The 13,661-nt window shown below is 33.7% G+C and overlaps 1 protein-coding gene across 1 annotated transcript in view; it reads right to left on the reverse strand.

The window, feature by feature from the left end:
• Nucleotides 1-3,486: 3,486 nt before the first annotated feature.
• Nucleotides 3,487-13,661, reverse strand: part of LOC147070752 (alkaline phosphatase-like) — a 37,917-nt gene continuing 27,742 nt past the window's right edge. The window contains exons 5-9 of the mRNA XM_085949232.1: nucleotides 12,001-12,214; nucleotides 10,675-10,808; nucleotides 9,404-9,602; nucleotides 4,544-4,777; nucleotides 3,487-3,779 (exon numbers count right to left, since the gene is read on the reverse strand). Coding sequence (XP_085805358.1) covers nucleotides 3,595-3,779; nucleotides 4,544-4,777; nucleotides 9,404-9,602; nucleotides 10,675-10,808; nucleotides 12,001-12,214 — 966 coding nt within the window. The 3' untranslated portion in view covers nucleotides 3,487-3,594. The remainder of the gene's footprint in view (nucleotides 3,780-4,543; nucleotides 4,778-9,403; nucleotides 9,603-10,674; nucleotides 10,809-12,000; nucleotides 12,215-13,661) is intronic.

Raw genomic sequence — 13,661 nt, forward strand, 5'->3', positions numbered from 1 at the left:
ACATATTTGCGTAAAGGCATTTGAAGTCTAGTCAGAGTATATTTTGACGTTTCGAGAGATTACGCCCGAGTGTTGCTAGATAGATATGCGAGGTTGTGACATGCAACACTGGGTCGCCGGTCTCGGAAGGTTTGTTTTATAGCTGCGCGGCACATGAGGCGAGTTCTGTTGTGAGAGCCGGCTAACCCGGACCAAAGAAAATAAGTTTGTAGTCATTGAATGAAAAATATTGCTAAGAATCCTCAGACCAAGTTTATAAAATTGGACTTATGGGACAATAAACTATTCGTGAATTATGTAAGACACGAAGACTGCGATGGACGTATTATATTGAGAGGATTCCAGATGACAGGGTACCAAAGATCGTTACTAGGTGGGTATACCAACAGAAGCGGCCTAGAGGGCAGTGGCGAATGGCCAACGAATGTGTTAGTGGATTTAAAAACCAGCCAGTCAGTAGTACCACAAAGTAGGATGTGTCAAAATTTAAATAAAACAAGAAACTTCAGAAATAAATAATTATTTTATATTCTATTCTATTTTAAATTTATTTCAGCAGTATTATGAACATACACCCGATCCTCTTTTTGCACGCATTCGAAATAACAGGGTTTAAAAAAATTAGCGATTATTTTTTATTTACACCAATTTTTTTGCTTTAACACGGTTTAAAAAAACTAAAAAGAATAAAAATACGTATGCATGTACATATTTATCAAAAAATTGCATTGCAATGGACAGCATGCCACTGATGCATACATATGGTGTCACCGGATGCCGCCCAGATATATGTACGTACATACATGACCCCATTAGTCAGTCACTTCGGATTCGATACGAGAGACGCGCCGCGTGCTTCGGCGTTAGCGTCATTAAATATTTCCAGCGATGAGAGTGATTTTTCGCCGGTGAAAAACAGCAGTAAACGGGCACTTTATTGTCAAGTAGCGACACTGAATAAATATATTTCTCTCTCACGGTAGTCTTTGGAACGTATCCCCCGTGCAAAAAGAGGATCGGGTGTATAATATTATATAAAAAATTAAATCCAATTCATTATTATATCTTCGTAATATTATATCACATTCCGGTATTGTTGAAAAAATATTTAAAAGAATATAATACAAATGTCTTGTCATAATTATTCTGAAAAGCTTTGAAGGTGAACTATTTTATTCTCAGCTGGGAAATTTTGGTACGAGGAATAAGCAAATGCTACGTTTCCATGTGTTGATTTTTGTCGATCGGCTGACTATTGAATATTGAACAAGAAATTGGTAAGATTGTTCCTAGATGTCAGTTTAAGTTGAATCGATTTTCGATAATTCGATATGGCTTCAAATAAATTTGCTACTTCGTTACGAGGGTGGGTCAATAAGTCCTTAGAAAAGCCGACAGGTGGCGCGACTAGTACTGTAAGCGGTTTGTTTTCATGCAGCGGCACTACCGATTCAGTATGCTGCGAAGTTTCAATCAGATTGGTCGGGTTGTTGTTTTTTATTTTCGTACATTTAAAAAAAAATTGCTTGTTTACAAAAATGGAGAAAATTGAGTTTAGAGCTGTTATTAAACATTTTAATATAAAAGGGTTAACAGCAAAGGAAATAAAAAATGAGTTGGATTTAGTTCACGGCATATCTGCTCCTTCACTTGCAACTATTTATAACTGGTTAAATGAATTTAAACGTGGTCGTACATCAACAAAGGATGAACCACGCTCAGGACGTCCTGTAGAGGTGACTACACCAGAAATGATCAATAAAATCCACGATATGGTGTTAAGTGACCGAAGATTAAAGTTGAGTGAGATAATTGAGGTTACAGGGATCTCAAAAGGTAGCGTCATTTCTATTTTACATGACAAATTGGGCATGAAAAAAGTTTCTGCAAGATGGGTGCCGCGTTTGCTCACAGTCGACAATAAACGCAATAGGGTGGTGGCCTCTAAAGCCCTGTTGTCGCTCATGCAACGCAATCCGGATGAATTTTTTCGTCGCTTTGTGACTGTAGATGAAACATGGATACACCACTATACTCCCGAGACGAAAGAACAGTCAAAGCAGTGGATTGCGAAAGGCGAACCATGTCCAAAGAAGGCGAAAACCGTAAAATCAGCTGGTAAGGTTATGGCTACTGTATTTTGGGATGCACGTGGAATTATTTTCGTTGACTATTTGGAAAAAGGAAAAACAATAACAGGGGATTATTATGCATCTTTATTGGACCAGCTAAAAAACGAAATTGAAGGAAAACGGCCTCATTTAAACAGGAAAAAAATCCTCTTTCATCAGGACAATGCCCGTGTTCACACATGTTTACGATCAATGGCTAAAATTGAAGAATTGAAGTTCGAATTGGTCAACCACCCACCGTATTCGCCAGATTTAGCCCCCAGTGACTTTTTCCTTTTCCCAAACTTAAAAAAATGGCTAAGTGGACAACGTTTTTTTTCAAATGAAGAAGTCATCGATCGGACAAATGCTTATTTTGAGGACCTTCCGAAAACTTATTTTTCTGACGGTTTAAAAAAAATTGAGAAACGTCTAACCAAGTGTATTGAGCTCCAAGGAGATTATGTTGAGAAATAAAAAAAAAATACAAAAATAAAAACTGTTTTAATGCTTTTTTCTAAGGAATTATTGACCCACCCTCGTAACATCATTTCGTTTTTGAAAACTTGTTTGGGTAAAGACGCCGTACTTTATTCAAAAACTAAAAGAATATTATTCTGCTACAAACAACAGCCAAACAATCACATTCAAATCAATACAAGATGTTCCCAGTACCCAAACAAATGATTGGAATCAATTAAAAGTAGAAAGAACCTCAACAGGTCCTCATTCAATTCAACTTACGAGTTGATCAATTTCATTCAATTAAGTTCAGTTGAAGAATGAGTTGAATATGCGCTCTCTCACCCTGCGGCAATCTACATGTTGCAGGAAATGGCGCAATCTTATAGCGCCTGTACCCGTGCATGGATTTACTGGCAGCAATAGTGTGTATTTTAAACTATCGTGACAATAACTGTTGACACTTAAAAGTCCTGACTGTCTCTCCAATCTCATTCTTCAAAAGTAGGCGAGATGCGATGTTATCATTTTATGGTACTATTTGACAGGTCGTAAAAATCGGTTAACCCCAAAATGAGTCTCCACGGTGTAGTTTGTTTTTTGCCAACAGGTTCGCCACTATTGTTCTACTGCGCAGATCGAAAAAATCCCAACTGTCTTCAGAAGCTTCCGAACTTTTTTGATTCATGCATGTAATCTTGCAACTGCAGGATAATACATGTTTACATGTACATTTTCTTGTTACGGCCGAGATAATACCTACTGTCAGCAGTAAATCCATGCACGTGTCAACGGGCTATAAGGCTTTCTTCAGTAGCTTTGATAAATCAACATAAATTAAAGCAAAAAGAAACATAAGGAAGATTTTGAGTAAGTTATCAACGTATTGCTGTCATTCATTACATATAATTAATTCACCACTTTAATAACGGTATTTATTTTATTTTAAGCTAAGCATGTTATAAACACAAAATTACAAAATGTTTTAATAGAAAATGAGCTAAGAGAACTTTTCATTGATTCAATGATACATCAGAAATGATAGTAATAAAATTAGGAGCGTCCCGTTCAATTGGAATCTGTCTGACGTGTTGGTGAATGCCAGTGGTCGAAATTTGTCATAGTCTCCAATGCCCGCCGCATAGTGGATGACATGGGTAACGTAATGTTGCTCGTGTATGTTGTGAAACAGATGGCTGTAGGGTCCTGTAATGAAAAATTAAAACCATATTTCAAATACAGTACTCTCTCAGTAATCCGCCACCCCAAAAATCAGACAAGTGTCCAATTAGTAAAAGCGGCGGATTATAATGCATACATACAAAGTATGGTAAAAATTAAAACAGGTATTTTGTAAAAGTAAACTAGCAAATTACGGTTTTATTTATAATCAAAATCAAGTATTTACTAAATTATACATATTTATAAACTAAGTTTATTAACTAAATATTAAACAGTAAATCACTTGACACAACCAGGTGTTCAGTGAGGCAGATATTCTTGAATGGCTTAGGATTCCTGGCTTTCTCTATGGCCAAAAGCTTCATAATGATCGATAATCGAGCGGCGGATTACTGAGAACTGTGTGTCGTAACCAACCAATTTGGATAAATTGTCATTTTTGTGATATGAGGGATGAGTTTTACTATACACAATATCTGTGTAAAATATCAGAAAGTTTTAATGAATAGTTTTCATTTAAATTAAAAACAAATTATCATATTATTCTAAGTATATTATGACCAAAATAATAATTGCAATTATGTTGTATGCCTTCAAGCGAGATATAGAACATTTTCTTGCATGTTAGATGTTTACTTAGTCTGCGTCATATGCTACAAAAATGTACAGAAGAAATTATTTCCAGCTGCATCATAGGTATACTGTTTATTGTGCCACCTGTAAAATTTGTAAATTGTGGGTTGCGACATATTACAGTTTGTCGGAACAATTTATAAAACTTCTATTACCTTGAGCATAAACAATAACATCGTTCCCGCCGTGGACGGCCTCATCTGTAAGAATGCCAGCCTGTGAAGAATAGTTGAAGTCTGTCGTGTCGTCTCTGCTGGGGTCTCTTCTGTCGATCACAGCACTCCCGTTTCCATCCACTCCTACTTCGAATTGGAAGCTACTGTTCCGGCCAGTTGCATACGTTAATGTAGTGTAATTTTTTCCATCTGCCTTTGAAGTCGCTGCTATACCTGTTAAGTAATGAAAGATTGCAATATTTGAGTTATAATCACTGTGAAGGTACTGAGAAAAGTATGGATAAGAATGACTAGAGGAATTCCCTCCAAATTCATTCATAAATTACTCAACAGGAAGGAAATAGTCATATTTCATTGGCGTGTATTTTTGAAGGAAGTATTAATAGACAATTTTGAAAAGTTTTTAAATCCCTAGTGTCAGAATTTTTAATCTTGGTAAGTATTTATTTCGAAGTGTCAGAATAAGGTCGCCAGTTTTAGTGTGGAGAGTTAAATAATGTTTGAGGAAGTAATAATATTAAAAAATCGGTTGTAAAACTAAATAATCATTATTTAAATTACGCGTGTAAGTAGATAAAACATATATCCATTATTATTATGATAATTTGACAAGTAAACAATTTTATATGGGACGCATAGCCATTTAGGGTTACCATCTCGCAAGTAAGGGATATTTGTCTATGCTCGCACGCCAAATTCATGAATATTCGGTACAAATAACCATTATTGTGATTATTAAAAGAACACCAACTAAGAACTAATCGAAGGTGCACCAAAAGAGCGATAATTATATGAGCACATCACACAGATGACAGAAGATAACGGCTTCTAATTATTCGGTAAGTATAAATATTCAAAAAGGAAGTATCTTAATAAAAGTATTTTATTAATCTTTGGGAATAATTTAAAATCAGCATCAAGTAAAAAATGCTCAATGGTAAGTATTCAAATAATATATGAGAAAGTATTTAAATAAGCACAGGGAATTATTAAAATATTTAATGTCAAGTATAAATATTTGTGTGTCAGAATAGATTAAAATTTGGGCAGAAATAATCTAGTTGGCCGCTTTTCTAAATGTTATAGGATAGTATTCTTCTCTGTCATTCCAACCAGGGTTATACCATAGACTAATATTCGAGTTAGTTGTATCATAGACTATACCATAATCGTCTATGGTTATGTTGTACCTTGACAGATGACAGTTGACTTCCTCAGCACTAGAAATCTAGAATAGTATTTTTTCTTTCTATTATAATGAATGTATCTAAAAAAAATGGGTCCATAATTCAATGTGGATCTTCTGAACAGGTTTCTTAAGAAATTCGTTCTAGTCATCAGCTGTGACTGTTGGTTCTATGCTCTGGATACAACAAAATTAGTTTGTAATCAATTATTAATGTTTATTAGAAAGTGTTTTCAGTAGGTATCTGCATTGGGCTAATGACCAATGAAAATGCATGCTCCATTATAAAATTATGTTGTATGCCTAGTGTGTATTATAATATATTTTTAACATTTACAAAAATAAGAAGACAGGTAGGTACTAGATGTATCTATTACAGGCTTATTTTTTTACATAAAAATAAGGCAGACTTCAGTTGTTTACAAAAAAAAATACATGGCAATTTGAAGGGTCACTTGGCTTGTCATGTCAACGGTGAACGGTGTGACCAGGTTATTGTAAATTTTATAAAAATATATCAATATTTTCAGCAAAAAAATCCCAGCCATTGTAAATCAAAGAACATTCCTCGTATTTTGTAAATAAAATTATCTAGTATAATTTATCGATATCCGTAATTTTTATATATGGAATAGGTAATAGGTATGTCTCAATAATTGTTTTGGCATTAATAGGTTCGTTATCTAAAAGATTTGTACTAATATAATTATTTTATAATCGACATGCAAACCAGAAAGTAGCTATTTTGTTTGAATTAATACTAATATTACATAAAATCATTCGATTATGGATTTATCATATTAGGTATTTTAATTTCACTGAAAATGTATGAAAAATTTGGTTGAATGAATAATATTTCACAATATAACATTTTTAATCAAATTTAACCTTAAAATGAGGTATTGTTTTCATTATTATTTTCTTTAAAAATATTTAAGTAAATATATTGGATATAGGTTGAAATAATCCATTAACTATCACTTAACTTTAAGCTACTTAGTTATTTTGCACGTAATTTCAATTGAAGATAAATTATTCATAATCGTTTCAATAGAATTAATTTATGAAACAGGTTATTTCAATTAGCTAATAATAGTTAAATAGGTATATTTTTAATTTCCATAATATTTATAAACCGTCAAATATCACTAAATTATTATATTTTGGATTTAAAGTTATCGGAATTGAGGTTATCTTCTGTTCTCTGTGTGTGATCTGCTCAAATAATTATAGCTCTTTTTGCTGCACCTTCGATCACTTCTTAGTTGGTGTTCTTTTAATAATCATAATAATGGTTATTTATACCGAATATTCATGAATTTGGCGTGCGAGCATAGACAAATATCATTTACGTGCGAGGATGGTAACCCTAAATTGCTATGCGTCCCATATAAAATTGTTTACTTGTCAAATTATCATAATAATAATGGATATATGTTTTATCTACTGACACGCGTAATTTAAATAATGATTATTTAGTTTTACAACCGATTTTTTAATATTATTACTTGCTCAATCATTATTTTACCCTCCACATTAAAACTGGCGTCCTTATTCTGACACTTCGAAATAAATACTTACCAATGATTAAAAATTCTGACACTTAGAATTTAAAAACTTTTCAACTTTTTATATTAATACTTACTTCAAAAATACACGCCGAAGATAACCTCAATTCCGATAACATTAAACCCAAATTATAATAATTTAGTGGTATTTGACGGTTTATAAATATTATGGAAATTAAAAATATACCTATTAAACTATTGTTATCTAATTGAAATAACCTGTTTCATAAATTAATTCTATTGAAACGATTATGAATAATTTGTCTTCAATTGAAATTACGTGCAAAATAACTAATTAGCTTAAAGTTAATTGATAGTTAATGGACTATTTCAACCTATATCTAATATACTTAAATATTTTTAAAGAAAGTAATAATGAAAAAAATACCTCATTTTAAGGTTAAATTTGATTGAAAATGTTATATTGTGAAATATTATTCATTCAACCAAATTTTTCATACATTTTGAATGAGATTAAAATACCTAATATGATTGATCGAACTAATAAATCGATAATCGAATGAGTTTATGTGATATTAGTATTAATTCAAATAAAATAGCTACCTACTTTCTGGTTTGCATGTCGATTATAAAACAATTTATATTAGTATAAATCTTTTAGATAACGAACCTTTTAATGTCAAGACAATTAAAACATACCTATTACTTATTCCATATATCAAAATTACGGATATCGATAAATTATACTTACTAAATAATTTTATTTACAAAATAAAAGGAATGTGCATTGATCGACAATGGCTAGGCATTTTTTGCTGTGGGGAAAATATTGATAAATTTTTATAAAATTTACAATAACCTGGTCACACCGTTCACCGTTGACATGACAAGCCGAGCGACCCTTCAAGTTGCCATGTATTTTTTTTTTTGAACAACTGAAGTCTGCCTTATTCTTTATTTTTATGTCAAAAATAAACCTATAATAGTCACATCTGGTGTACCTAGCTACCTGTCTTCTTATTTTTTTTAAATGTTAAAAACATTATAATACACACTAGGTATACAACATAATTCTATAATGGAGCATGTATTTTCAATGGTCATTAGTCCAGTGTAGATACCTAGGTACTGAAAACAGTTTCTAATAAACATTAATAATTGATTACAAACTAATTCTGTTGTATCCAGAGCATAGAACCAACAGTTACAGCTGATGGCTAGAACGAATTTCTTAAGAAACCTGCTCAGAAGATCCACATTGAACTGTGGAGCCATTTTTTTTAGAGACATTCATTATAATAGAAAGAAAAAATACTATTCTAGAGATCTAGTGCTGAGGAAGTCAACTGTCATCTGTCAAGGTACAGCATAACCATAGACGATTATGGTATTAGTCTATGATACAACTAACTCGAAAATTAGTCTATGTTATAACCCTGGTTGGAATGACAGAAAAGAATACTATCCTAGAAAATTTAAAAAAGCGGCCAATTAAATTATTTCTGCCCAAATTTTAATCTATTCTGACACACACATATTTATACTTGACATTAAACATTTTAATAATTCCCTGTTCTTATTTAAATACTTTCTTACATATTATTTGAATACTTACCATTGAGCATTTTTTACTTCCTGCTTATTTTAAATTATTCCCAAAGATTAATAAAAAACTTTTATTAAGATACTTCCTATTTTTGAATATTTATACTTACCGAATAATTAGAAGCCTATTTCATTTACCTGTCATAAATTATTACTATAATTAAGTTTTATTGCTTTTTTGACCATTTTATAGATAAAACAAAATAGCTAAGAAAGATGAAACTTTATTAGACTTATTTATATTGCCAAAATATGCATATCCATTTTACCTAATGTAATATTGTTGTACGGTAACCCAAGGTGACATCACCGGATTGGACGGAATTTATTAGTGTTGTAAAGGGAAGGTTCACGCAATTTGTAAATTCGTAATTAGGTAAGACGTAGATCGCTTAATTGGTAAAGTACATTTGTTGGAATCCAATGGATCAGGATTCAAGTCCCGTCTTGAGGTGTTTTCAAATTATGTAAAGAATTGTTGATGAAAGGTACCAGAAGAATCTATTATATTCTATTTACCAAATATGTTTGCTCCTCGATCACCGTAACCGTTGATAGCGAGCGAATGACTATGGTCACTTGTCACGATGATCAGGGTATCTTTGGAGTCTGTCATTTCCAAAGCCTTCTTGACAGCCTCATCCAGTGTAGCTGCTTCGTTGATTGCTTTCTTCGCCTTTCCTCTATGGTGCTGCATGTCGATGTTTCCGCCTTCCACCTGAATAAGACAAAGACATTATTAAAATAAGCATGATTTTGGGTGCTATAGTAGTTTAAGGGTTTTTCTAATTTTGTATAATATGGCAGAGATACACTGTGTTTACTTTTGAAGTTAAGCAAATCATAATAAGCATTATTTTTGTATTTGGTTTGTGAGCTGTCAGTGTAATCTTCTTCTTTCCTGTTTTAGGCTCGTTATAGAGGTCATTTTCAAGAGGAATTTTTCTAGAGAATGGCCTTTGCAACAAGCCTGAAAGATCGAGAAAAGAAGGAGGAAGAACACACTGGGAGAGCTAAAAACAAATCATGATAATATCATGATCGGATATTATCTGCTGTTATATACAAGGGTGGTCCGTTTAATAAGGTCTCCAATTTTTTTTCACAAAGAAAAATACGTTTATTTGCAATGAATTATACATTGTTGGAAAGCCAAGACTTTCTACTATTGATGGTGATCTTTAGTGAGCATTTTGGGGACCCACCTAGCACACACCTTGTAATAATGCCAATGTTCTGTCAAAATCTTGTCAATAGTAGTTTTACTGACATGAGGGATCAATTTGCACAGCTCCCGAATCGTCACCCGTCGATCTTCAAGTATTACCCTCTCCACTTTTGCAATCGTTTCGTCCGAAACCGATGGCCGTCCGGCACGCTGTTCATCATGGGCGTCTGTACATCCGTTTTTAAAGTCTCCTGCAAAATTTTCGCACGTTTTTGATGTCCATACACTTCACATATCTGTCGATAAATTTCTATAGGTGTAGTGTCCTTAGCACATAAAAAACGAATAACAGAAAGTATCTCACACCTGGCGGTAGCGGAGAGTGGAAGCTGCATCGCGGACGGTTACCAAACCAAAATTAAGCAACGTAGACAGCTCGGAGTGGTGGGGAACCAAGTTTAGTATATGGTATATAAGTCTATGACCAAGCTACACGCCTGTGTTGCCGGATCTTGCGTTAAAGCGTTCCTCGCGACTCCAGCACCTTGGAGACCTTATTTTACGGACAACCCTCGTAGATGTTTGCTTGTTAAAGACTAAAGATATCAATAATATAATTTACCATTAAAAAGAATCCATTTTCATTCTTCTGCAGTATTTTAATGGCGGTTTCTGTCATGTCCACAACAGAAGGCATTCCTAAAGGGCCGGTGTCTCTCTCATGCTCCAAATGCATATGACTGTTGGCAAATACAGCTGGAATATAAAGTAATGTACATATTATCAACTTATTACTAAAACCATAGATAATAAATGAGAAAGGAGCATCTTAAATCAATAATTATTTATTTCTAATATTGTTCTTTGACAGCCCCCTTTGTGTATAAAGTTTTTTACTTCTTTTGACGACGCTACGGTTTAATTCGAGCTTTGTACTCGCCCGCTGTCTTGCTCCAGGCGCTGTGATTCTTTTATATCGGAAAGGTTTGTTAGACTCTATTCCTCAGCTGTCGTTATGTAAGATAAAGATTGGACCCATTCAGGGTCTCGATTCAATGAGAATTTCTTAATGTTATCTTCACAAAAGTATTTTCAATACATTGGTGATAAGCACTTTTAAAACACAATTTTTGATTTTTATTTAAATTGTATCCTAATGACAGACTGTAGATAAAATTTTCCACTTACCCTTCACGATCCAAGAATAAATTTAGTCGAGGGCATGGATACTTTGATTCCAGTATTTTTCTACTAATTATATAGTGCATTATGTTTATACCATGTAGAAAACAGCCAATAAGTCATACAAATCTATCAGAGGAGGTCAGATGTTAAGATCCGACATAAATAGTGCACACTTAACTTTGTCAGTCAAACGTATTTGTTTTCTTTGAACTAAGACTACAATGTCTATCTACACTGCCTAATCCAAGCCATAGTAGATACTAGTTTAAAAATATTCATTTATTTATAAACTATCTAAAATTATGCCATTAAACCAAACATCATTTTAGATATTTTATGGATAGAAGAATATTTTCTAATATATCATTATAGTTTGGTATGGCAGGGCTTAATGAATTTTAAAAAACTAACCAACACCATCTGTAATAATATCTATTCTTAATTCAACGAAAACAAATAAGTATGACTGAAAAATGTGCACTATTTCTGTCGGATCACCCATAGTATAAGTACTTAAACTCTTATGGTTTGGTTAGGCAGGGTTTAATTGAATTTTGAAAACTAACCAACACCATCTGCAAATTGTATTCTTAGTTCAATGAAAACAAATATGTATGACTGACAAAGTTTAGTATGCACTATTTATATCGAATCTTAACAGCCTACCTCCACCCTTCGTAACTGATACATAGCGTATATTGGATTTGTTCTAATTAGCATTGTGGAAGGCCTTCTGACTCTATATTCATTTTAAATGATTTACCTAAAAGATAATCCGTTTCATTGGTGTCTACTTCTTCCAAGCCTTCATTGTTTTCAACGAAGGCATAGTTCAGGTCCCTCTCCTTTTTGTCATCAATCCACGTATCGATGAGATTTCTTCCATCATTCCTCTTGCAAGCCCAATTGTCAACGGGATCAGCTTCACTGCTGGTACTGTTGTATACCAAACCTTGGAGGCCGCCCCCCATTATCACCTGAAATTAAAAATAAAATTTGTCGACATTATTTGACAAGCAACAGAATTATACAATTTTAGTTTTATTTTTGAAAGCGGTTATTTTAATACCAGGTAATAATACCGAGGATGAAGGACTCAGTTGTAGGCTGGTAAGATCCTTCATTTAGCATTACTTCAGGTTTGGGAAGTGAGGATATCGAGGCACCTTTAGTATTGATAACACACATTTTGATTTATAATTCTGCGCAGAATTGCAATTTATTTATACTAATTTATACAAGCATGGGCAAACATCGGTAATATAACATCATTTACATCTAAAGAGATCTTAGATTGGCCACCGCACTGTCGCTATTTTTTTGGGCTGATTTAATTATGTACCTTGTGGTATTCACTATTTATTAAATTATTAAATTTCACGGACACTTGTTATTTATTAAGATCTCGCGTAGTAGGCGTCACACGGCAACGTATGTAGTTTAATAAGCGGGAGGTTTTATTTTTAACTTTGTATGGGAATAAATGCGGCAAGTTAAGTTTTCGAAAGGCTGATGCTCGGCGCACGATGCGACATAGCGTCACATCGCAAGGGTACTTTTTCAACTGTCTTACAAAACTATTTTTCAAAGGGGATCTTTTGAGTTGCGGGGTAAGAGGAAGTTACTTGACAAAACTCTCCAAAATATTACGGTAATTTTTGGCCCTCGTCTTCGAGGCCGGCTATCCTTTCCAAGAAGGGGGGACTCAGGTACTCGGCCCTGTATGAATGACAGCCGTTCATCGACGCGTTCCTTTGCGAAACATTTATTTCTGATATTATTTTGTAAGGCAGGGAAGATAAACTTTCGTCAGGGATATTCTCATGATGTTTTTAAATTTGTGGTTAGATTACTGATTTGGAATTTGAAACTTTTCGTGCTAGGGGTTTCGTTTGATAACAGTAATAAATATCAAACTATGTTCCAAGACATTGAACTGACACTTGAAATGCATCTCGCACAAAATACTAACACATAATGACTCGGAAACCTGGTGTATGACTAAAAACATGGAAAGAGTGTTGGGCTCGTTCGAGCAGAGCATGCTGTTTGGTATCTTCGAACCCATCAATGACATATGTTTGGGGTGGGGTCGGAGATACAATAATGAGCTGAGCTCTGTACAGGAGCCTGCATATCAAACAGTCCATCAAATTGGACCGTCTTAGGTGGCTGGGTCAAGTACACAGGATTCTAGTTTGGATTTAAAGACCATGGGTATTTTAAACTGGAGGAAAGCGGCTTTGGACAGATTTGGATGGAGAAGGCTGCTGTGGGAGGCAGTAGCGAAGAGTGGAGGTAGGCTGTTAAGCATAAATAGTGCACATTAAACTTTTCTAGTCATACGTATTAGTTTTTATTGAACTAAGACTACAATTAATTTACAGATAGTGTTGGTTAGTTTTTATAAATCAATTAAACTTT

The sequence above is a fragment of the Rhyacophila brunnea genome, unplaced genomic scaffold, assembly GCF_057557595.1.
Source record: "Rhyacophila brunnea isolate RB1 unplaced genomic scaffold, BYU_Rbru_1.0 scaffold_21, whole genome shotgun sequence".
NCBI lineage: Eukaryota > Metazoa > Arthropoda > Insecta > Trichoptera > Rhyacophilidae > Rhyacophila > Rhyacophila brunnea.